The 26528-nt window shown below is 40.1% G+C and overlaps 1 protein-coding gene across 1 annotated transcript; it reads left to right on the top strand.

Annotated features, from left to right (window-relative positions):
* The first annotated feature begins 1818 nt into the window (after positions 1 to 1818).
* Positions 1819 to 25926, top strand: KATNAL2 (katanin catalytic subunit A1 like 2). Its single transcript, XM_065656749.1, has 15 exons — positions 1819 to 1883; positions 2282 to 2448; positions 5521 to 5563; positions 5963 to 6086; positions 6837 to 6932; positions 7443 to 7541; positions 8282 to 8359; positions 10468 to 10566; positions 11097 to 11160; positions 12308 to 12426; positions 14511 to 14602; positions 16448 to 16558; positions 23788 to 23950; positions 25363 to 25465; positions 25787 to 25926. Exons 1-15 carry the CDS (start codon positions 1819 to 1821, stop codon positions 25924 to 25926), a joined length of 1563 nt encoding a protein of 520 aa, XP_065512821.1.
* Positions 25927 to 26528: the final 602 nt, after the last annotated feature.

Raw genomic sequence — 26528 nt, 5'->3', positions numbered from 1 at the left:
CACACTAAAGAGGTACATTGGTTTTACAGTACGTTGCTCCACCCCAAAACACATTTGCTTGTAGGAATAAATGGTTCTCCACTATCCACAGTTTGCTATAATGATACTTTAGATGGGATATTAGGAACAATTTCTTCCTGGAAAGGGCTGTCGGGCATTGGAACAGGCTGCCCAGGGCAGTGGTGGAGTCACCATCCCTGCAGGGGTTGAATAGACGCCGAGATGAGGTTCTCAGGGACATGGGTTAGTGCCAGGGGAGGGTTAATGGTTGGACTCAATGATCTTGAGGGTCTCTTCCAACCAAAATGATTCTATGATTCCTTCCAAGAAAGGATAGGGTAATTCTCTTTCCATATGGGTCTTCCTTATATACATCTTGTGGGATTTCAAAATTTACGCCTTGGTCAGTAGTAATTTTTTAGCTTCTTTGTGTGCTGGGCACTGGCAGAGAGCAGCAAAAGTCATCGCTACAGATGCTGGGGCTCCATTTACCAGTGTGATGGGGCCAAAAATTTGTGCATTTGTCTCCTGCAGGTCCCTAACACTTGGGCTGGGCTTTTTCTTGGGGACAGATGCAGGCAGTGGTTGATTGGCATATAAGAGAGGAAAACTGGGGATGGAAGTGGGAGTCTGTAAATGCATTACTGTGCAAGGTAATCAGGAATATATACAAGCTATGCAAGCAATAGAAGCTACTGCTTTTTCCCCATCCTCTGAATAAGTAGCAGTCTTTCATGCTCACGCTGGGTGCTCATAAATAACGCCGAATGTCAGCATCCTAAAAGAGAAAGGAACTAATTTATATGACTAATTGTGCTTTTGGCCATACCTCGTTCTCCTGTGGTTCCAGCTTCACATCCCGATGAGGCAGACTGGAGTCAATATGCTGATTTCTAGAGCTTTCCTGGTAGCAACTTCTGTTATAATCCTAAAATCTCAGGGTTTCTCTGCAAGCACCCAGTATATATACCACATTTTATCAAACTAAGACTTTGTTCCAGTATCTTATGAGATTTCTGTTTCCACTGTCCCTTTTGCTATACTTGATGTTGCACTTTATGCTCCCCGAGATGTAGCTTTGCTGAATGGTGGCAAAGATATTTTATGCTGCCTTGTTTTTATCACTGGACAATTTGTGAATGACTTTGGGTTCTCCAATATATGTGAAGAAATCCGTGGGGCTGAGTCTGTACTGAAATTTCTGCATGTCAGGACCTGACTTTGATGCCTCTCATGTTAAAATTGGGCAAGTCTAGTGTTGTCCCAAACTACTAATTCTTCAAGTACTCTGTATTTCACTTGTGTTTGTATATCTCGGTCCATGCACTGGGAGGTGCCAACAGTGTACAGCTGGTCTTTGTAGTGTAGTTATGCAGATCTCAGACCTTTTTTCCATCCCTTCTTCTCCAAGCACTCAGAAAGTGGGTTTCTAGTTTCTGGAGCACAAGATTTTCTGGCGCAGCTCTTGGAGATGCTGGGCATGAGGTTTGCAAGAGTCCTACCCTGAAATTTTCAGCATCCTGGACGTGTTGGAGATCTATAACCATAGTAAGGGAAAGTAAGTTATTTTTTCAACCTCGAAGTAATTTGTTCTTCTCTAGGAAAAGGTTTCTACCCATTCAGTAGCCCTGATAATGTGTAAGAAAAATTACACTGAAAACCACTTTGCTTCTGTTTATTAACAGTGAGTTGTTTTACAGTTCTTACATGCTGTTGTCTTAATTTGTTTGTTTCCACGGGCTACATTTAGATGCTGTTTACAGCAATAAAGAGAATATTACATTTGATCTAGAGTTCTGTCTTAATTCACAGGATGAGATGCGAACAGAAGCTCGTCGAAAAAATCTCCTCATTCTAATTTTGCATTATTTAATGGATGAAGGGTACGTTTTTTAAATAATAGTGCTCTACGTTTGTGGGTTTGTGTGTGTCTGACCTCCCATAATGTGTCCTTCTGTCCTCTGTTGGGTGGATGGACAGCATGGCCCTTTGGTTTGACGTGAGAATGAGGTAAATTACTATTATATATCCTGACAGTTTACTTTGCTAAATTGTTTCAATTCCTGGAACAAAAATGTCCTATATAATTTAAAAATACTTTAGAACCATCAGCAAAGGGTTTTTAAATAGAGTTTATGCTTTTATAATATTAACAAATGGAGTTGTGGACAGGTTACGAATACTTTTTACTTACTAATGCTGATGTTTGCTTTTTCTCTCAAAAATTAGTATAAGATGATGACTCTATGTTTTTTGATCTTTGTTTTTTTGAAATTACTAGGTATGTCGATGCTGCAGATGCCTTGGAACAGGAGACAAAATTAAGTTTACGTGGCTTTGAAGTTTGTGACAACATCGATCTTGAGACAATTTTGATGGAATATGAGAGCTATTACTTTGTAAAATTTCAAAAGTATCCTAAAATTACCAAAAAGGTCCTGGACACTGGTATGTGGCTTTTGTTTCTCAAAGCTTAGAATGTGTATTTGCCTGATATACTAACTGCACTTCTTGTGTATGTCAGCATTTAATGTTTGAACTCTCTTACAGTTACAGAACTATAGTTCTCGCATATAGGACATAAAAATTGAGATATGGGGCTTCAAGCCTTTCTGCTCTCCCTTCTTTCTTTCTGTAGAGGTACAAGAAGGTGAGATTTTTCTGTCTTTGAAAAACTACTTTGATAATGGAAAATACCATGTAAGCCCAAAGTATTATAATATATATAACATATTCACTTTCTTCTCATTGGCAGAGAATGATAAGTCTGTTCTATTTTTGATTTAATTTTTAAATTAAACCGCTTAAATACTGTATCTTAGCTCATCCAAGCTAGTGCTTAAAACTTTATCACCACTCATCTCAGTAACCATTTATTTTGCACATTTTCATATACTAAAGGTAAAATGCCAAACAAGTAATATGTTTATTTGTTCCAAAGAACTTAAAGTCTGATGTATAAACAAATGATATGAAATAAGGAAAATCAGAACATACACATTCTGTTTTGGCCATGATAGCCTGAATGGTTTTATACTTGAGTACAAAATGTAACTTATAGAAGCCATAAGAACAACTGTGTAAGAATCAGTTGTTAAGAGCTTGGCGGGTACAGAAAACACCAACATCTCTACATGTTTGTCTCGTAAGAAAAATATGATCATCAAAGAAGGGGATGATTAGCCAGGGAACATCTCTGCACAGTTGTCATTGTTTCATATGGCTGCCAGCAAATTTGAAATCACAGGTAAATTAAACATTATATAAATATAATAAAATTACCTGTGTAGATGAAATAATTTTGAAAGGTATTAAAGCTACTACTAGAAGGTCAGTACTAGCTGCATTATCTGCATGAAAAAGAGATTTACGGCTAGAACCTATTTATGGGTGCTAATACAAAGAGGAGCAGCCTTGCAGGACAAAACCCAGGGAACTTCTTATGAGTCAAGAAGGAAAATGTATTACTACTAAAAAAAAAAAAAAATCCCAAAAATCTACTCATAGACACAAGTTCTCAGTACCATTTTTTGATCAGTAAAGCTACTCAGACATGGGGTATTGTCATACCCAAGCCCAGAATTGCCTCCATCCTGTTAGGAAGGTATCATGCTTTTTCCTTGAAGGCTGAACAGCCTCCCTCTTGTGTGTATCTCCCATGCACGAGTACAGATTAGGGGTTGAGCTGCTGGAAAGCAGCTCTGCAGAGAAGGACCTGGGAGTTCTGATGGACAACAGGGTGACCGTGAGCCAGCAATGTGCCCTTGTGGCCCAGAGGCCAATGGTCCCTGGGGTGCATTAGGAAAAGCGTGACCAGCAGGTGGAGGGAGGTTGTTCCTCCCGCTCTGCTCTGCCCTGGTGAGGCCACATCTGGAGTTCTGTGTCCAGTTCTGGGCTCCCCAGTTTAAGAAGGACAAGGAATTACTGGAGAGAGTCCAGTGGAGGGACACAAAGATGCTGAGAGGTCTGGAGAATCTTTCTGATGAGGAGAGACTGAGAGAGCTGGGGCTGTTCAGCTGGAGAAGAGAAGCTGAGAGGGATCTTATCAATGCTGGTAAATATCTCCAGGGTGGGTGTCAACAGGATGGACCAGACTCTGTTCAGTGGTGCCCAACAGTAGGATGAGGGGCAGCGGGCACAGACTGAAACACAGGAGGTTCCATCTGAATATGAGGAGAAACTTCTTTATTTTGAGGTGCCGGAGCCTGGACCAGGCTGCCCAGAGAGGTTGTGGAGTCTCCTTCTCTGGAGACATTCAAACCCACCTGGACACGACCCTGTGTGATCTGCTCTGGTGACCCTGCTTGAGCAGGTGGGTTGGACTGGATGATCTCCAGAGGTCCCTTCAACCCCAACCGGTCTGGGATTCTGTGATTCTGTCATTAAATTGTGTCTGTGCTCAGATCATGGTATACGCAAGCCAAACAAAACAATTACTGTGATGCTCGTTCCTACAAAATTATTTGTAATACTCTCAGCAAGTCCTACAGAACCCACTAATTTCCATGCTGAGTTGCAGTTTTCAGGGTTTTAGATGAACCTGCGGGATTACAAGTTTCACTCATGGGCTCTGCTGCCTCTAAGTACACAGTGTTCCCCAGCTTTCTCAGTGAAACAGCTTTTTGGGAAGGATGAGAATCTGGGTGTAAGAGCATTGTACAAAAAACACTGATGTATTTTGGAACAACTCCCCTGTTTCCCCGAAAATAACACTGGGTCTTATATTAATTTTTGCTCCAAAACTTATTATTTTTTTACATGTATAGCTGCCTGGAAACTATTTAAATTGACTTTTTAATGAACTATAACTAGGGCTTATTTTTGGAGTAGGGCTTATATTTCGAGCATTCTCAAAAAACCTGAAAAATCATGGTAGGGCTTATTTTTGGGGTAGGTCGTGTTTTCAGAGAAACATGCTAGAGTGGTACAAACCCTGAGCTTTATGAGGTCACATCTGGGCTTTGTGAGTTTGACGTTTTGTGAAAAAAGTGCTTTTCTTTGACAGAAATTGTTTCAAATTATGTAAGTGCAAAAAATAACATAGTTTGGTAACCACAATTGTGATGTGGCATTTAATCTGTCTTGGTATGTTGAACATGATAATATTACTATTAAGAAGAGTGAGGTAAATTCTTATTTCCCAGTTCAGAAATGAAAAAATTATTGGCATTAAATAAACATCCTGTGCGATTTATTAAATTAGTTTATTGTGCTTGATCTAATTTCTGGTAGTGTCCATTTTACTGTGAGAATGATACTGGTTTTAAGATGTAAGCCAAGAAACCAAAGACTGAATGAGCCTTAAATTTAACAAGCATGAAGCCAAACTACTCTCTCCAATATCCATTTGTTTTCAGAAGGTTTTTGCAAGCTTGCATTGCTTATAATCATGTTGTTCCTGTTCATACATTGTTATTTCTAAGGTCATTAATGTGTGTTCAAAAATATGTTTGAAGGGGAAAAAAAATCAAGTTGCTATTTTTAAATTTTTAATTATTTTCCATCTTAATTTTGCCACAGTGGAAAATAAACAACAGCTGAGAACTGGAGGAAGACCAAGAAGGTAACAGAAATGTGTGGGTTTTCTTTTTTTCTGGGCAGAAAATTTTCCTCTAAAAGCAATATACTGTGTGTTTAGAATAATATTGTGATACCATAGGAATACTAAAGCCTAGAGTCATCCTGCTGACTGTGTGGTGTATTTTTCTGTATCTTCTAGAGGAAAATAAAGACTTATTTCCCAAAGGGAGATGCAGACAATTTAAAAAGTTTCTAAGTCGTTGTGCTTGAAAGCAGTAAGCACTGAATTTTGCTGTGATTGAAACTGGTACTTTAACTTCAGCGGCAGCAAAGTTACTCCAAAACTGCTGTATTTGAAAATTCTGCTTTTTAATCTTTTGGTATTTTGAAGGCAAAGAGTTGTGGAAGCCTTTCAGTGTGTGTATATTTTTTTTAATTCCAGGGCAGCAAGCTCTTCTCAGAATCTCCCAAGGCTCAAACATCAGACAGTACAACGACCATCCTCCAAAACTTCACCTGGGACTACAACAGAATTTAAATCATCCACCAAGGAGAGCTCCAAACAGGTTTAAACATGTTTTATCTTGGCAGCATTACAGTTGAAATTAATGTGTTTTTTATTTTGAGAGGCTATAGGCAGCAAGAAAATGCAAGTTACAAAATTAATAATTGTGTAACTAATGGGTTTTACTAATTACGCAATTTGAGGATGCAAGACTTCAGGAGAATATGCTTTCTGGCTGTGAGTTGAAGAGCAAGTCATGGGCAAAAATTAGTGGAAAAGGTGTCATATAATCCAACCTATACAGAAAGCAAATGGTTTTGCCATTAACACCAGTAGATTTATCCTTTAGTGCCAGAAAGCCAGACAAATAAACCAAGTGGAAAGTCTGGTGTCAGTTGTAAGCATCTTCACAGTGCATGAGGTGTTTGAGATTGGGAGAGTCATTTGGCACTGTAATTTTCAGTTTTATGAGTCTCATTTTGGTAAAATGGCTGTGAAAATGGCTTTATTACCACCCCTTACAGAGGAGGGAGCAAGAACAGCAGGTTGGTGAGCAAGCACCGTGTCTGTTTTAGCTTTTGAGGAACTGTGTGAAGGAGAATCTCTTTTCTTTTTCGAGTCCTTGTCCATATTCCTGCATAGGGTGGATCTCATTTCTGACCAGTTCTCTCACTCTTTAAAAAAAATTACCTTTTCCATGAAATGACATAGTTCATCTGGGTGTGTATGAAGAGGTGGGATGATATGGAATTATATCTGCAACTCGTTTACTTGGCAATACATGTGGTTTAAAATTTATTTTTTTCTTTAGAATAATGCCAGTGCGGTTACTCTGGAGCAATCAGACTTTGGCTTAAGCATCTCGGCAATCAACAAATCTGGAGGAGACAGCGCTCACCCAAGAAAGGTTGGTAGAAACCTAGTATCCGATTTATGATAAAAAATGTGTACGTAGAAAAAACACATGGAACTTTTTCACAAATACCAAATGCGAGCTTTTTGTGTCTATTTTTGTATAAAATGTTCCTGTGTAATCAGCTGAAGGGTCAATTTTATGATTTGGGCAGGAAGTCTTTGCATAGGAAACTCTGCTTGCATTAAATAGCATTTCAAACATTGTCATTGTCAAGAAGGAAAAAATATTTCTGCTTTTAAAACCCAGTGGTAATAGCTAAAGTTGAAGATAAATTTTGAATTCCTGAATGACATGATAAGAGGGTCTGCAGTTAGATTGTTGTACTGACTGAGATATGCATTCTTTTCCCATTGCTACCACAGATTCTTTGGTCAGTATTTTGCCATTTTTAAGAGTGTATTTGCAGTAAGGAAACTTATTGCTGTAATGGCAAGCAAAATTTCGCCTGATGCCATTTTAACAGTAGAGTAAAGCTTATCACAACATTATTTTCTCCTCTAGGGCCAAGTAATTGACTACCATGGGATAATTCAGGATGCTCTCAAAGTATCATCGAATGGAATAGCCTTGAACAGCCTTAATTATGATCCAGATCCATCAGTAAGTCCTTCTGTTCTTATTTCCATCCGGTGAATAGGAACGTAGGTTTTACATAACCAGAAACAAAATAAAATACCGCAAGGATGTTGCCTTTGTTCCCAACTGCTAAAAAAGGCCTTAGAGATTTCTGAGTGGCATATTTCCTTCTTCAATAGACAGCCATACTCTATATTGGTCTAATTTGTTTACAGGTGTTTTTGAACGGGAAAGCAGGCAATAAATACAAATTATACCTTATGATTCACAAAAAAAAAAATAAATTGCAGAAACCCACAGAACTGCCGAGGGTGAAATTCTGCTTCCTTTGAATTCTGTATGTTATTTAGTGTTCACTTAATGTGAGACAAGAACAGAGTTTATATTGTCAAGAGAAATTTTCAGTAATCATTCCTTGACACAAGCTGTAGCTTTTCGGACTTGGTGCCAGCCTGCCTGGCAACTGCGACACTTGAAGAGACTTTCAAACCAGAAAATGTGACAATGCGGTGACCCATAGTTATATTTTTCACTCCTCTTAATCTATATTTAGGACTACATGTGCAATAAGAGACCTGCTCATTTTAATATTAATTCAGGATTGGATTCTGTTAGATGAAGAGTTACCGCAAAATCTTTTTTAATATTTTTATAGCTCTAAAAGTTTGTATTATTATGGTGTACAGCTTTTTTGGAACTATTTCATAGTTAATCTGTTTAAAAATCATTGAAGCCTGACAAGAATTTGTGTTTGTCTTTTTTAGGAACGATTATTGAAACCCCTTAGTGCTTTTATTGGCATGACTGGTGAGATGAGAGAACTTGCAACTGTTGTAAGCAAAGTAAGATCGGATCTCTGTTTCGGTTGTGTGGAGATCTTGGTTCTCTTTGTCATCTGAGAATGCTGTTTGTTTCTTTTTACTGTCACTGATGAGGCTTATTCTTGAATGTGCAAGCTATTTTTCTTATCATGCGACTCCCAGCCAGTCATTTCTTTACATGTAATGATGTTTCTTTCCAATACACAATGGGAGGAAGTAATTAAGACCATTCCGTTCTAAGGAGGAACGTGTAATCTGATCATCCTGTACCCACAAGACTGTCATAGCTTTTCCTTTTGTTCTTTTTGCTACAGAAAATGTACAATACTTCACTGAAAAGAGAAGTTTAAATATATTGGCTAACACCAACTATTACCTAACTGTGATAAAATGGTGGGGAAAACCTTGATTCAACTTTGTGGGTGCAGTTCCATTCAAGGCATGTAAGCAGGTAAATGCTTTGCATGCATAATCTCCCAAACCCAGCTACACACTCATCCAAAAAGCTTCGTAGTATCACAATATTTGATCGTGTTGTGACTCTTTCTAGATATAAGCACCAGGAATGGTATCAACCATTGCTCTCACATACTCAAAATCAGCTAGTTTAAAAAGCCTGGAAGGCTTGCTACTTGCTTTTCATAGCTATATATGTCCCAAATTCTTGATCAGCAAATTTGCATTCACAGTTTAGAACTGAAGTCTTAAGAAATTTCCAACCTTTAAAGTAAGAAAATTCTCATTCAATTCAATTCCTGCCTGGTTTTTAATATATGGTAAACCTTTAAAATAGTATTGTTCTTGCTGCTGCTTTAGCAAAAAGCAATAGGGTTGCTCTAGCCTTCATTATGGTATGTTTTTTTAAATTGTGCTAGTATGTTCCTAGTTGCTATGGTAATCAACACTGTGTAAATCAATACAAATAAATAGCATGTGGTATCTATTTCACAACACAATCTAATTTAATTTGGAAACAGTTATGGAAGTCTCTACTTAGTATCATAAAACTGATTCATCTTAATTTGCTGTTAATAGAAAGGGAAAGTGGAACCTACTCTATATAAATATTTTTTCTAATTGTATGAAATCAAATTTTCCCCTCAGATATAAGCACATAATTTTTCTTCAGTCTCTGGGGACTGCCTGTTTTTATTGGAGAGCAGGATTTATCCCAAGTATTTGTATTGAGGATATGATATTTTCTGCAGAGCAATTAGTCACTGGAACGCAAAGACACAAAATATTACTGAGGAAAATTGAAAGATTCATAGATTTGCAAAGTTTGATGAATTAAATGAAATTAATTTAGTGAGTGCTTCAGGGCATACACTAATTACTGACTATCTTTTGATAGATGCTTAAGGAAAAATTTTCCTCCTGTTACAGAGCTTCTCACACCTTTTCTTGCAGCATGTAAAATCTTGCATAGTGTGGGGTAAATAGCAATTTTTTACTGTTACCTATAACAGAAGTAATAGCAGAAGTAATAGATGCAGCCATAAAGTTACTGAGCGTCAAGTTTAAAACAAACAAAATTATTCTCACAGTGCACATGATTAAACTGTGGAACTCATTACTATATAATAAGTATGTTCAAAAAAAGGTAAGAGAAATTCACTGAAGAATGAATGTCAAAGGGTGTTTGAACTCAAAGACTAAGATATAATTTTAATTTTCAGAGTTTTTGAGTTGTAGATTTTCAGAAAGTGGATGTAAATATGAACTAATATGTCACTCCTATTGCTTATACATTTTTTTAAACATCCAATACTTACCGGCACCAGAGATAAAATATTAAGCTGGGTAAAGCTTCATATCATGATAGCTTTTCATATGTTAATTAGTTACTAAAACCAACTAACAGAAAACTGATCTGAGAAACAGATTTACTCAGCATATATATTTGGCAGTGTATATGCTCACAGGGAAACTAAGGGGCAATTTTGTAGAAATGATTGCTGTACGTGCTTTTCTCTTGTGAGCTGCCTGGTACGTAGGGTTAAATAATACAGTTTTTATCCCTTAATGCCACTATTCCTTTTTCACTGAGTTGATTTACTTTGCCAGAGGTGGTAACCCTAGTACGGAAGAATTTAGGATTTGCTAACAAGCTGCAATTTATGTTGCAGGACATTTATCTCCATAATCCAAACGTGAAGTGGGATGATATTATTGGACTGGATGCAGCTAAAAGGCTGGTCAAGGAAGCAGTTGTTTATCCCATAAGGGTAAGGCGCTAAAAAGTTTTGAGAAAGCCAGTGTTGGGCTCATTAGCATTTTCCTTGTAATTACAGCAGTGTTTTAAAGTTGTTGCTATTTCTTTGCTTTCGTAGGTAGTTCACGTTAGAACTATTCCAGTTGCTGTTTCATCTGACAATTCCATACACATTCTCCTATAGGAAAATGGACTTTCAGTATTAAAAGTACAGGTTTTGGGTCCTATTTTTTGGCATCTTTGGCAATGTAAGAGGTGCTGGATTTGGCCTATTTTAATTCAATGGAAAATGACTTACAGGAGAGAATATCAAACCAATTGCATTTGAAAAATTCACATAATTTCGAATACTGTGTTGACAGTATTCTTCTCAGTACTCGGATCATATATATTATATTGTTTTGGAGGGTTTTTCCCTCCTCTCTTCAAATCTCTTAGGTTTCCTGAATGCATTGAAAGCAGCGAGGCGAGGGGTTAGAATCTCTTGTAATTTGTTATACATGATACGTTTTTAATCCCTGAATTACTTTTCGGTTTCCATAGTACCCCCAGCTGTTTACAGGAATTCTGTCTCCTTGGAAAGGATTATTACTGTATGGACCACCAGGTATGAAGAGCTTTATACCGTATCCATTTGTTCATCACTATTTTTTGTCGTGCAGATAAATAATTGATGCTAATTAGATCAAATGTGTTAATACAAAACATGTTCTGTAAAGTGAAATAAAAGGAGGCAATGGTGGATGATTAAATCTGTCTCTCACGCTCAAACCTGTCCATTTGCCTTTCTCGCAACCCTTTACTATTTCTACACCTGAATCTTCCAGAAAAAAAGTACTTACACTAACCATTCAGAGGAATGAGAACTCGTACCTCTGTTTTTACTCAGCTTCGGCCAGATAAATCAAGTTTGACTTGACCTGACCTTACAAAATGTGAATAAATGTGTCATGGACTCACATTTTTAAGGAAAATGTCCCTGCTTAGTTCTGCATTTGGGGTTTGTTTTGGAAATGGGGTGGAAGCTTTACCCTCTGCTGTGCTGGCACAGCCTCACTGCTCCCTCTGCTCCACCTTGACATGAGCAAAGGGACCAAGGGCACAAGTACCACCTGGGCCAGTTTGCAAAGGCGGTCGCTGCAGTAAACTCCATTTGTTCCTGCGATTGTTTAAATTTACTTGCCACAGAAGGCATCTGACCATTTCAGCATGTAGCACTTCGGAATCTGGGGAGTGCATTTGCAGTTCCGTATTACCTGAGTTTCTCCAGACAATCCTGGAAGGGCCGTAAAATAATCTGAGGCTGGAACAGCTCTGCTGGGAGGACAGGCTGAGAGAGTTGGGGTGTTCAGCTGGAGAAGAGAAGCTCCGGGGAGACCTTATTGCACCTTTCTGGACTTAAAAGGGGCCTGTGAGAAAGATGGGGACAGACTTTTGAGCAGGGCCTGTTGTGATAGGACAAGGGGTGATGGTTTTAAACTGAAGGAGGGGCCCAAACTGTTCTATGATGCTATGATTTTTTTCTATTTTAGTGTTTTTATCTGACCGATAATAGGATGAAGGGTATTATTCCGTAGATGAGGTTCTTAGGGCCATAGTTTAGATGTGAACTTGGCAGTGTTGGGTTAACGGTTGGACCTGATGGTTTTAAAGATCTTTTCCAACCAAAACGATTCTATGGTTCTATGATTCTATTCAAACAATTGCATTGTATTTCTTTAGAGACTGAATTTCTTCAATGCTTTTGTTTGTAGGTACTGGAAAAACTTTGCTGGCTAAGGCTGTTGCCACAGAATGCAATACAACGTTTTTCAACATATCAGCGTCAACCATTGTCAGCAAATGGAGAGGTGATTCAGAAAAACTTGTCCGGGTAAGAATTATTTTCTTATTCATTATACTTTAGCAAATGTCAGGTTCCCACTTCAAGAAATGCAGTTTACCACAGAACTGGAAAGTAAATATTCCGCTGATGCTCATAATCTTCCCATCTTGGACAAAACCTGTGACACTGTTCTAGTTCTTAAAATGGGAATAACATCACTTCTGCAGAATACTCACAATAGATTCTCGCTGTGGAATTTTAGTTCTGTAATGTAAGATGAAGTAGATGTCCTGAAGACACCAAAGATTTTTGGCTCACTGAATAAGAGACAGGCAAGCAGAGTTCACAACTATAATACAACAGTGTTTGCTTAGTGACCTCTTCAAAGCACTTCACATCTTTTCTGCAAAGGTTGGGTTCCAGGCTCCCTAGAAAATGTTATTTAGATTCCTAAATTTACTACTATTCTTAGTCTTCAGGGCACAACATTGGAAAAAAATTCCGTTGTCACACACAGATGTAATGTTGTTTTAAGGAAAGTAGTTTAATGGCAAATGGATAAATGTATTTTTGCATATAGACTAGTAACTAGCATGTGTGGTTCAGCTGTGGTACAAAAAAATTCAAGGATTCAGGTGTAGCATCCTTGCCCTGAGATGCCCATCATAGTCTCTCTGTAATGTCCCCTATTTCAGTGTAAGAAATCCACAAGCTCTTAATTTTCCTTTATGTTCATCTTTTAGGCTACACTTCCGATAGATACACAGCTCTTGAAAATGAATAATCATAACAGATTGCACTCGGCAAATGGCATTACAGGCGTTGTTAATCTTTCTTGAAATTTAGGCAATGTCTGCAATGTAATTATTCTTCCGGTGTCCTTTGTCCTTTAAAATGGCACATTTTTGTTCTGACATTCACCTCCCGTGTTATTGATCCTCTTGACATCTGTTTCAGTTGCTTCCTAGAAGTTTCCCTTCTGGCAGCTGTAGGGATGGGACACTCTGGTTTTTGACACCAAAACGTTTTTTGTGAACATGCTGCAGCATTTGCAATGATATTGACTTTGTGGCATTTCACCCTCAGTTGAGTTTTTGGCAGAATCCAGAAATTAAATAAAAGATTGTGGATTGGGACAGCTCTAACTGTTGTGTGAATTTATATCTTAAAATGATATGAGGTTGGTGCAGGAGTTTTCTGAAGTTGTGTGAAGTATATGTGGGTTTTGTGGTCATTTGGAGACATGTCCACTCATCCTGTTTTCCTTAGTTCTCAGCTGTATTAGTGTGATTTTGTATTTTAAATTTGCAGTAAAATTGTAGACTGGTCATGGACTACTTGTGACTCTGGGCAAATAATTTAAACCACCTGCTTCATATCCAAAGTGTAGAAAAAATATATATATTTTAAATTTTTTTTAAGTATTCAGATTTAATAGTCCCAGATTAATATATATTGTTAGTGATATTTATTTATAAACTCAAAGGACACTTCACTGAAGGAGAACTGACAATATCTTTTTACTGCTAATATAAACCTCTTCTTGTTTACAGGAAAACAGATGAAACTTCTTCTGTGTCAGTTTAATATTCTATTTTTTTTAATCTTGATTGTTCAAGCAGTTTGTTCTCACCAAAAAAACCCCCAAAATAACTGCTTGATTTTTATCAAGAGAATCAATCCATTTTCTTTCAACTGTAGTTCAAACGACTTTTAATTTTTATTTTCTCAAATCCTTATTTTAAAAAACTACAAATGGAGCAACAACAAAAGGCAGATGTTTAATCTCTGAGAACAATTTAGGAGTTCCCAGAATCCTCTGATGGATCATTGTCTTCTATCCCATTATTCGCAGGGTACTCTGATAGGATTTAGCCAGGAAGATTTACATACGAAGACAGGATTACAAGCGTGTGTTCTTTATATCTCCTTTACAAACCTTTCAGAATTTGAGAGGATTCAGGGACCCTCAGCCTACCCGGAGCTTTTTCCCAGCAAATATCCCTTTTTCATCCTAAAAGTTTAGAATGTGGCTACAGTTACTTATCTTCTGTGCCAGTGGCCCTTAATGCCTTTTTGTGTTAATTTTCTTGTTAATTTTTTCTGTCATGTTTACTGTTCTCTCTAAACAGGTGCTATTTGAGCTTGCCCGGTACCATGCTCCTTCCACAATTTTCTTGGATGAGCTGGAGTCAGTAATGAGTCAAAGAGGCACTATTTCTGGGTAAATGATGGCTTTAGGAGGATATTTATCCCCCTTTTACAGCATCTTTTCAACAGTATGTGTGTGTTGAGGTGCTGACCGATGTTTAATCCTACATTGTACCTGTCAGAAGCAAACCTTAGCTAAACTAAAGCCTGAGGCTACTCCATAAACTTCAACAGGAGCCTGATTGGGCCCCTGAAGGACTCGTCTTATAGATTTTTATTGACATTATAATTACTTTCAGTGATAACGGTAATTTTTGTGACTTTTTGTTAAGCCATTTTTATTGTGTTCTGTTGTCAGCTTTAGGAGCCTCACAGTGTGTTATTGTCAGAATGCTTATCAGCTCTGAAAAAGTTTATTTTTGGAAGTGTTGCATAAGCTGTGGGGATTTAAAAAGAGAGATGTGGTGGTTTCTTCATTCATAGATGAAATTAATAGAGAAGGAAGCATGAAAGTCAGGTTTTGTGAAGATTAGCAAGACTGTGAAAAGGAGACAGGTGCAAGAGTGTATAACCAGTGGTGCTGTACTTTAAAATAAGGGATTTGAAGTGGAAATAAAGGCAGTGAGGAGGAAACAACAGACGAATTGTTAGAGGTAAGAATCAGCTGATTTTGGGACACTTTGGACAGGCGTAGGCATAGCAGGGTAAGATGGAGCTTACACCATGGTGTGATATTTCCATTTATGGGACAAATTTTGGTGGCATTGTCCAGACTTCCAGATCCAGAAATGAGAGGGTGTTATTATTGCCATCCATGGTGTAGACAGTTTAGAGTTAAAAACAGATTGAAAAGGTTAGGGAGGAGGAAGAAGCAGGAGAAATATAAAAATGTTATTATAACCATTAGAAGCCCATCACAGTGGATTTTGTGTACTGTAAATTATATGTTCACAAAGACATATAAATACTATATGCCATATAGTAAAGATACAACTTGTAATACTTGTCAGTTAATAGCTATAAATTATGGGCCAAATTTTGCCTTCAGATGTATTTTTAAAAGCTCTCGTTAACGTCACTGTATTATATATTTTAGTATGGGTTTCTCTCCAAGATTATGTAGTTATTTTTACACTTCCTTATTAAATATTGACATAGCACCAATGTGGGGATGCCTTTGCAAAAATAAGACATTAAACCTGAAGTGTAGCTCTTACCATCAAAGGCCCTGATGTTTTCTCTGGGTTCGATCCAGAAGTTTCCGAGAACTCCACATCTGGAACCACGAATTCAAAGTGGTTTCCTACAAAATCGGTTAGCTGGAGCAGGGCCAGAATTCTCAGCGCTTTGCTTAAATTCCCTTTCTCTTTTTGAGGAAGGATCCTTTTCTAGGTGGTCTCTGCCCCATGTTTAAATTTGTTTCAATACAGCAGATTTTTCTGTTTGCTTTTGTTAAAACATTTTGCTAAATATTGAATTCAGTAGTAGGTTTATCTTCTTGTGCCCCTTAAAATTCAGTCACAGAAAAATGCCAGTAGTTGCCCTGTATAAGGAGGTGACTTAGTTATTTAATGTCAGCTATCACATTATAAAAATTCTCTTATACAGATACATCAATCAAAGCCTTAGCTGTTTTCCAGTAAACATCAATGTTGTGTGGAGAAAAAAAAATAAATCTAAATATTTTCTTTGGATTCAGTAATAGTGAATTCTCCTCACTTTAATGCACTGAAGAGTCCATTTAAGTAATCATTAGAAAGCTCAATTTTAATGCTTAGATGTTAGCTAATGGAGCTTAATCATGCTTTGAACTGGGGCAAAACTGTGACAAGGGCTCAGTTGCTGTGAATGACACTGTATAAATAAAGATGATTACTTTAATGCACTGAGCAAATAATATTTCTCTGAATCTTGGTAGTGGTGAACACGAAGGAAGTCGGCGGATGAAAACAGAATTACTGGTGCAGATGGATGGCTTGGCCCGATCTGATGATCTTGTATTTGTTTTAGCAGCTTCCAATCTGCCATGGTAAGAGATCCAGAGAGTACATTTTGAATACATTTGCATGAGCTTCTAAGCACGGATAAAGATTGTGTTTAGACTTTTGTAGGAAAAAAAAAAAAAAGCCTTGATAAAGCATTTAAAGATTAATTTGGAGCTTTTACTTTTAAACTCAACATTTCTTGCTATTTGTGCCACATGAGAATAATCCATAATCAAGTCAACATATGCTGGTGCTACCAGCTGCTAATATTTAAAATGGAGTATTTGACTTTATGGGCAAGTTATTTACTATGTTTAAGCTAAGAAGGGTTTCAGCCTGGAACTGTAAGGTGCTTAAAACATCTAGTGCTTAGAAGGATACTCCATAAATAGGAATGTTGGATTTTATTGGTATCAAATGTGACTTTTAAAAGTTGATGGAAAAAATTCTTCAGTTTCTTTAACATAATTCAGAATAGAAGAATAAACAGTTTAAGACCAAAAGTAGGGCATTTCATCATGTTAGTTCTCAAACTGGGCAGGACGTGTTTTGAGAACAAGACAGACGGGAGAAGATCAGGTAGGAAGATAACGTGCAGTGTAACAACACAACTATTATTTTTAATATTTTTAACAGTCTGATTTGTAGCTCACTAAACATTTTTGAGAGTAGGAGCCAACACCTGTACGAGGAATTGAATGAAGCACATTGGTGATAGGCTTATTTTTGAAGTCAGTTTTCATAGGTCTGGAACTAGCCTGTGGATTTCTGCCTGCCCCAAGATTCCCTCTGTCCATGGGCTACCAATCCATGAAATCTTCAGTGGAAGAACATCCAGAGGGATCTCGACAAACTGGAGGAATGATCCCACAGGAATCTCCATGAAAGCTCGAGTGTGGGTGATCAAACACTGGTTGCTCAGGCAGGTTGTGGAGTCTCCATCCCAGGAGATGCTCAAAACCTTGCTGGATGTGGCCCTGAGCAGCCTGCTCTGGCTGACCCTGAGTTAAGCAGGGGGTTGGACTAAATGATCTCCAAGAGACGCTTTCCAACCTCAGCCGTTCTGCGATGATGTAAATCAAGGCACAAGTGATGTAAATCTAGGTATTGTGAGAGTAATTAGAAGTATTTCTCTCTTCTGAGTGTAAGAAAGCCCGAGGGGAGGGGTCTTCTAAGTCAGGCATAGAGGCACAGTTGCTTCATAGAAACAAGCAGTGTGTTACCCTTCAGTATCCCTCATTAAAATTAGATAAATTAAAATAAATACCTGAGAAGTCACTTGAGAATTACTCAGTTCTTCTCTGATATAAAAGCTGGAGTTTCCGCCCATCACAGGAAGGGATCCAGCCCTCGTCCTTCTATGAAGCCATCTTTCCCTCTATGTTTTCTTTCCTAATGCAAAACCTTATGTTGCCCATACAGTCGAGGAAGGATCCTTCTGGAAGCCACCAGGCAGACATCTTCCCTGCTGAAATTCAAGTGCCAAAGAGGCAACATACTCAGAGGCTTCCATCTGCCTCTCTCAGTGGTCTGCCCAGGGCTTTCAGGCTGTTTAGCGAGGAGAATGGCTGTGTGGGCACCTAAAATTTATGTAGAAATTAGATGTACAAGTTAGACTCGTTCCCAGCCTGGTCCAACAGTGGGAGTACAAAGCCATTGCTGGCTTTCATAGGCATAATAGCAGAGCCTGTGTGTAGATTTGGGGGATTTATGCCTTGGACAAACTCATGAATTTAAATAAGGACAAAATCCAGCCCATTTTCTGTTACAGTATCTACATGAAAGGAACTGAACAGAATTTGATTTAATTATGTTGCAGTGGAGTGAGAAAATGCTGAAAAATAAATAGCTACTGTGTCTGCGAACAGTTAAGTTTGAAAGAGAATACATTAATAATACATTTGTCTCTTTATGGTCTGTTAGTAATACTCTATAAATGTTTATGTTTTTTGTAGCATTGTTGCTCTTTTAGAAAGAGAAATTCTGAGCAGTGCATTGCACCTTTCCGTGGTCTCTTAAGTTCTCCTGTGAGTAGCTAAGCTTCACATGTAATGCTGCAGCATGGCAGTAGTAAAAAGGATGAGATGTCCTTAGAGGATCCATGTCTTCCTACGCTGGTTTAAAAGGTAAAACTGAGTATGTGAAACCCACCAAGGAAGAGTTGGCAACTGGTCTGAAGGTCACTGCATGGCTGGTGATCTTGGAGATGTGTTAAGGTAAGCAAGAGGCTGATCTTGCTTCTGGGGAAAGAGATTCCTGCACGTGCTGTGTTACCATGTTTAGTTTAAAACCATCGCCCCTTGTCCTATCACAACAGGCCCTGCTCAAAAGTCCGTCTCATCTTTCTTACAGGCCCCTTTTAAGTCGGGAAAGGTGCAATAAGGTCTCCCGGAGCCTGATGCAACCAATAAACTCTTTCTGGAAAGTAACGCAAAAATTACAGAATACAGTTCTGAGCATCTTACACATTTGATTTTTGGATCATTTTTCAATGATGAAGTTCTTATTTCTGCAAAATTGCTTCCTGGGAACATCAGAAGTGACACGGCTTTTGTAAGGTAGATCCAGAATGACAAGATTTCTGTTCTAGGGGAACTGCTCCCACAGAAAGCTGGCGATCTGTGTCGGCACAAGGGTGTCAGCTGAGCTATTGTGAGAAGCCACCTCCCGCTTTTGAAAGTTTTATACCTGTGAGCTTAAAATTTCCTTTTTGACATTCTCAACATTGCTCAAAGGCAGGCAGGTTTTTGTCCTCTCTTAAGCAAATCCAACCTATGACCGTAACGACTAGATTGTCTGGCAGAAATGTGGCTACCACAGAGAATGTGGTTTGAAATGTGGCTACCACAGAGAATGTGGTTTAAAATGTGGCTGTGTGCTTAGAAAGGTGTTTGAGGGCAATGAGAAGTTACCGAAAGCTTCAGAGCATATTACCATGAGCATATTACCAAGCTGAGAGGTGCAGGTGACAACACCTGAGGGACGGGATGCCATCCAGAGGGACCTGGACAAGCTCGAGAAGTGGGCCCATGTGAACCTCATGAGGTTTAGCAAGGCCAAGTGCAAGGTCCTGCACCTGGGTTGGGGTGATCCCCGGTATCAGCACAGACCAGGGGTGAAGAGATGGAGAGCAGCCCCCAGGAGAAGGACCTGGGGGTGCTGGGGGATGAGACATGGAACATGAGCCGGCAACATGCGCTTGCAGCACCAAAACCAGTTGTATCTTGGGCTGCATCACCAGGAGTGTGGGCAGCAGATGGAGGGAGGTGACTCTGTCCCTCTGCTCCGCTCTGGTGAGACCCCCCTGCAGTGCTGGTCCAGCTCTGGTTCCTCAGCACAGGACAGACATGGACCTGCTGGAGAGGGGCCAGAGGAGCCCCAGAAATGATCCGAGGCTGGAACAGCTCTGCTGGGAGGACAGGCTGAGAGAGTTGGGGGGTTCAGCTGGAGAACAGAAGCTCCGGGGAGACCTTGTTGCACCTTTCCGGACTTAAAAGGGGCCTGTGAGAAAGATGGGGACAGACTTTGGAGCAGGGCCTGTTGCGATAGGACAAGGGGTGATGGTTTTAAACTAAAGGAGGGAGATTCAGGCTGGACATGAGGAAGGAATTGTTGGCCCTGAGGGTGGTGAGAGCCTGTCCCAGGTTGGCCAGAGAGGTGGTGGCTGAACCATCCCTGGAGACATCCCAGGCCAGGCTGGACGGGGCTCTGAGCAACCTGAGCTGGTGCAGATGTCCCTGCTCATGGCAGGGGGGGCACTGGGGGAGCCGGGAAGGTCCCTTCCAACCCAAACTGTTCTATGATTCTGTGAAAAAGCCAAGTACTACCGTCTGAGCTTGTGGATTCAGAGCACAGGCCCTTTGTTCTCGCAAACATTTGGTATTAAGCTGGATTTCAAGAGATTTATTGAACTTGGGTATTTATTGATCATGGAAAAAATTAGTACCAAGCTGCTTTTAGATGAATGAAAAGAAGCCTAAACAAAGCTCTTTACGGTGTCCTAAGCTGTGCTGCAGCTATTGATCTTCTTCTTCAGCCAGTGCTTGCTGCCCAGCTTCACTTCCCACTTTTTATCAGCAAGGTGCTTTCTATTGACAAATTACTCGTTGAAATGATTCAATGTAATTAAATAAAATCAAGGCCTCGTTAGTGAAGAAATAAAGTGATCCTTAAACACATAGCAAGTATTTCGGAGTGGCTGAGGGAGCTGGGGGTTCAGCCGGGAGAACAGGAGCTGAGGGGAGACAGGGACACAAGGAAACGGCCTCAAGTTGCGCCAGGGGAGGTTGAGGTTGGATCTGGGGAACAATTTCTTCCCCAAAGGGCTGTTGGGCATTGGAACAGGCTGCCCAGGGCAGTGGTGGAGTCACCATCCCTGCAGGGGTTGAACAGACACAGAGATGAGGTTCTCACGGACGTGGGTTAGTGACATGCTAGGTTAATGGCTGGATTCGATGATCCTGAGGGTCTTTTCCAACCAAAATGATCTATGATTCTATTAGTACATTTAAGTCACTTCCACTGCAGTGTTGCAATCTTCTCCCTGCCCAGCCTCAGGGTGGGTGAAGCTTTGGCACAGGCTGAAAGACTCTTCCCTTCTGGCCAAGCCAAGTCCTGTCAGAGCAGTGAACACATGGCGAAGATGAGTTCAAGAGGTCGGTCGTGAAATCCAAATCAAACCTGGGATTACCCTGTAGCGCGCCTTTCCTTCACCCTCAGCAGTGCACGGTGTGTACGGTGGAGGAGACGGAGGAAGCCCAGAGAGAACCAGGAGAAGATGTAGAGTTAGAACAAGCCCTCAGGTTGTGGGGTTTCTGCCCAGAAGAATGGAAGGTGGGAAGGATGAGAAGCTTGCTCGTTCTTGGTGCCTTTTCCTCCAAAGCACTGCGGTGACAATTGCATTAGGCCAGGATTAATTACAGACCAGTCAGCCCTTGTTGCTGTCCCTGGGTTCACCTCTGCTGAGGTCTCTTAGTTTCTGCCTAAAACACATGTTTTACCCTTCTTCCTTCTGGAAATGAAAATCAGTGTCTTGTTTAGGTTCATGAAATTTGGGAGTGATAACATGGTGTGATGCCTTGGGATGTCAACCTGAAGGAGCTCCAAAAAGTCACTCTTTTTTATAGCTCCTGTACAGTTTTGTGTATCTTTTCATGAGCATTTCGTAATACTTTTATTGGCTATTATTTCAGAGGACATTTTCATTGGGTCAGTGCTTATTATTCTGTTCTGTTTAATGTCACTTAACCTCGCATTTGGTCTCTAACAAAACAATTTAGCAAACAACCTAAACACTTAAGATAATGAAAATATCATGTCTTTATTTCCTTCTTTAGCCAACAAGCAGGGTCACTATAACCTTTCTGGATAAATAGAGCAACTTCTGTTTATCAGCGGAATTATTTACAGAACATGGAGCCCATGAAACTGTGTTCCTCAGGGACACACCAATTATTTCCAGCCAGACCAAACCATTTTGAGGGGAAGCTGAGCTGAAAAATACATTGGGAAGGAAAGTGGGGACTGGAATAGTCCTTTGTCTCATCCGGGTGGGATTCTGTGCAAGAGGCGTTGTGCCGAATGCTGGATGGCATCTTAAACAGCCTAAAAATATCAATTATAACATCAATATACCAACAGCCACTGATTAGCAAACTATGGTATTTTCTTCTGAGGCCTTGATTAGAAGTATTGGGATGGATCTGAGTGAATTCCTGTTGTCCTCTGAGTTCCTGTTGATCTGGTTTTCTCATCTGCTTTCATTGCCCTTGGCTCAGTGCACGTGGAACAAGCTCTCCCAAACCAAGAGGTCCTTTTTGGGGGAGAGGGGACACTTCTGCTCCTTCTGAGGTCTGTGGAAAACCTAGGCAGGCACCTAGATGGGGATTTGAGAGCCGATTTTTTGGTTTCTTTATCATGTGCTATACCAGTAGAAAACATTTGCTATTAAAAAATAAGGACAAGTCACCAAAGGTGACAGAAATAAGTTCTATTGGTGCTACATGTGCTTTTCGAGCTCCCTGTAAATTAAAGAGGAGTTTCATACAAGAAGCCTTGCTTGAATGTTGACTTTGCTGGCGAGAAGATTTCACCCAGGGAATTGGGAAAGGTAGAGGCAGGTTTATTTAAGCGTAAATTATTATCTGGCTCAGCGAACAAAGGTGGAGATGGTGCTTAGGGCTGGCGTTTTTCTGTCTGCACAACACACGCTGAAATGAGTTTCCCCTTGATAAGAGTTTCTCAGCAGGTTTGAGGACTGAATGATATTTTAAACTGAAACAAGAAGTCTGTGGCTGAATGGGCCCAGTAGAGAAAGATTGATACAGCACTGAGAAGGATAATAACACAGAGCAGCTCCTGGAAGGCACTGGAGACTTATGAGCGAGTAAATACTTTGTAGTAGCTATTTATTCTTGAAAATCGTAATAATTACTGGGGTAGCTGTAGACTGTTACCATTACAAAAGTGACAAGCAATGAACTGGAGTAGGAATCGGCATTCAGTTGTTTGGTTGTGTTACCGTTAGAAGAAAACAACTAAAAAGCACTTAGGAAAAGATTAAAATGACCTGTTCAGATGCGTCTCTGAGAGGAGCTGGCGTGCCCAATCTTTTGTATTTTACTCTCTTCTTTTTGATTATTTTCTCTTGTTTTCTCTTTTCTGGCAAACACCTTTCTCAGTGTTGATGTTGCCAGCATCATGTTTTTTGGCTCATTGACACATTTATCCAGCCTGTCCATCCTTCACACGGTCCTTTTTATATGGATATTTTCCTTTGTGGCTGTATTATTTATAATTTGTATTGCAGGAGCAGTCTCAGATCGATATCTTGTTCTGCCATAAATATGACCCTCACAAGACCTTCAGTCTGTATTTCATACCTAATAATCATCCCTTACAAAGTAGCAATTAATTAGTCCTCACAGTGCCCCAGACAGACAATTTGTAGTATCTCCTTAATTGCAAAGGGAGAAAAGGAGAGGTTATTGCTGATGAGACATGCTGGAGATGAGTACCAGAGCCAAGGAATATAACTACAACTTCTGATCGTTGTTGTGAAGCCTCATTGTCACAAGCCGATGTATCACTAACATGCTGCACAAGAATACATTGGATAATTAATCCATTTTTCTTTTTTTTTTTTTTTTTCAAAACTAGATTGAGACAATTACACGTGGGATTGGAAAATATCAGTCCCTGCATCGAGGCGCTTGCTATCAACACCATGTCTCAAAGACGCGCTGAGATGGTTCCTCTCCTCCTTTGCTTGCAGGGAGTTAGATTCTGCCATGCTGCGGAGGTTGGAGAAGAGGATTTTGGTCGATCTCCCAAGTAAAGAGGCACGACGGGTGATGATCCAGCACTGGCTGCCCCCTCTGAGCAACAGCGGAGGAGTGGAGCTGAGAACGGACCTGGACTACAGCTTGCTGGGCCAGGTGGGACAGCACGGCAGCGGGGACGGTGCCCACTCGCTGCTCAAGGTGTTTCTGGGTGGGAACTGTATGGAAGAGTGACAGCCAGGTGGCCAAGAGGCCACCAGCATCCTGGCTGGTACCAGCACTGGTGTGGCCAGCAGGCCCAGGGCACTGACCGTCCCTGTGCTGGGCACTGGGGAGGCCAAACCGCGAATCCTGGGGGCAGTTTTGGGCCCCTCACGCCAAGAAAGGCCTTGAGGTGCTGGAGCGAGTTGAGAGAAGGGAACGGAGCTGGGGAAGGGGCTGGAGCACAAGTGTGATGGGAGCGGCTGAGGGAGCTGGGGGTTCAGCAGGAGAACAGGAGCTGAGGGGAGACAGGGACACAAAGAAACAGCCTCAAGTTGCGCCTGGGGAGGTTGAGGTTGGATCTGGGGAACAATTTCTTCCCCAAAGGGCTGTCGGGTATTGGAACAGGCTGCCCAGGGCAGTGCTGGAGTCACCATCCCTGGAGGGGTTGAACAGACACAGAGATGAGGTTCTCAGGGACATGGGTAGTGATAGTGTTGAGTTAATGGTTGGACGTGATGATCTTGAGGGTCTTTTCCAACCAAAATGATTCTATGATACATCACCAATAGCAGCTGGCGGAAGGACCTCGGCTAAGCTGGAACCACCAGCCAAAGGGAGATCGGGGAGACACGGGGCTGAGCGTTTCCCAGGCACGTACCTGGCTGTGGAAATCACACAGTTCTGCTTAAAAATGGTGTCTCCTGCTCCTCTCTGCTGGGCCAACTTTTCAGCCTTAAATACAGGGAGACTTCCAGCAACATTCTGTTTTATCCCTCTTCTCACCAAGCTGGGAGCACTTCCAATTCATCAGGGTAATGAACAGTTAATTGTGTAGGGAAGGTTTGTCACAGCTCCACTGCTGCAGGAGAAAGGAGCATTTAGACAGTGACGAGATGCATTAGATATCAGGTTTTCTTCATTTAGCCCTTTGTCACATCCTAAATTCTTTTAAAACCTCTTACAGCTTACCCAGTTGGCCCTTTTTACGTCTGTCCACAGAGACAATTCTGCTCAGTTTTTGTTTCATAAATGTTAATAAGAAAATATACTTATTTTATTCACATAAAAGCTGGGAACAGAGGCAAAAAGGCAGGTTTTATTTGACCTACAGAAAATTGCCCTATAGAAAGGAAATACCCAGTATTTCCCTTGCTCCTACAAAGTCATGTGAGCATTTACAAGAACAAGCAACATAATGTTGAGTGGAGAGTACACATAAAATTACGTATGTGTATGTGTATATGTATACACATCTATTTCAGACAGGAACAGACTTTACAAATATTATATATAAATATATTTGCTTTTAAATGCCATTTCTGCCCAATTTGTAAGCCTGTCATCTCATTCTGATCCGGTTGCAGGAAACGGACGGGTACTCTGGCTCCGACATAAAACTCGTGTGCAAGGAAGCGGCCATGAGACCAGTGAGGAAAATTTTCGATGCTCTTGAAAATCATCGGCCAGGTACTGAGTAGAAAATCCCATCTGGGAAATGCTGATCTGCTGCTGTAACTCTAGAAATTTTAATGTTAACCCCAGCAGGTGGAGCTCTGTTATCTGCTTAGAAAAGTTTGAAACTGCATTTCTACATCTATTTAAGCGAATGTTTCTGAAAATCAGGGCTTTTTTTTTTTTTTAAAGCTGTCAGTATCTGTGCTCAAATAGAATTTTCTTGATCTCACTAGGTTTATTCTGTTGTTTTCATATAGTAAGTGTTGCATTAGGCAAGGACATGAATGCATTTTGGAAATAGTAACAGTAGTTAATAAATTCACTTCTCTTTAGGTAACAGTAACTTACCCGTGATCCAATTAGACACAATCACAACAGCAGATTTCCTGGATGTGATCGCCCACACCAAGCCATCAGCGAAGAACCTCAGCCAGAAGTACACGGCTTGGCAGAGAGAATTTGAGTCAGTTTGAAAAGAAGGGGGAAAAAAAAAAAAAAAAAAAAAAAAAAAAGATTGAAAACTTCCAAGACTTTCGCTACCCAAAATGGCATCACCTTGTCTCCAAAGCATCAGATGATGATGGGGAAGGAAGTGCCTTTGTTTCCAGGAAAGAAAATGTCAAGGGGAAATCTTTCAAAAATCTGAGGCAGATGGGGAGTAGTGCCTTATTTTTCATTTGCCATTTTCAAAAAACATTCTTCATAGAAATAATGTAACGGCAGTTGCCAGGTAATGAAAACTCCAGCTTTAATTTTATGTATAAAGACTTAAAAGATCAGTTGCTTGTCAGTTGTTATTTATGATGGTTGTTTACAGGTCTGGAGTAGAACTGCAGCAGAAAACTTGTTAAGAACAGTTAGTTAATTAGTGTAATTCTGCCTTTCTTTAACGAAATGTGGCTGCTTTCAGTGAAATTCAGGAGCTTAGCAGTGCTTTGTAAACTCAGTTAAGTTTGTCTTCATTTTCAGGTGCGATCCAAGCCTTGATGTACCAAATGTTTTGCTTTCCAGTCAGTTTGGGGTATTTCCAAAGTGGAAAAGGCAAAAAATTAGAGGCACTTGGCAATTTTGTAGA

This window comes from Caloenas nicobarica, chromosome Z (assembly GCF_036013445.1).
Source record: "Caloenas nicobarica isolate bCalNic1 chromosome Z, bCalNic1.hap1, whole genome shotgun sequence".
Taxonomy (NCBI): Eukaryota; Metazoa; Chordata; class Aves; order Columbiformes; family Columbidae; genus Caloenas; species Caloenas nicobarica.
This window is presented reverse-complemented; position numbering and strand designations above follow the sequence as displayed.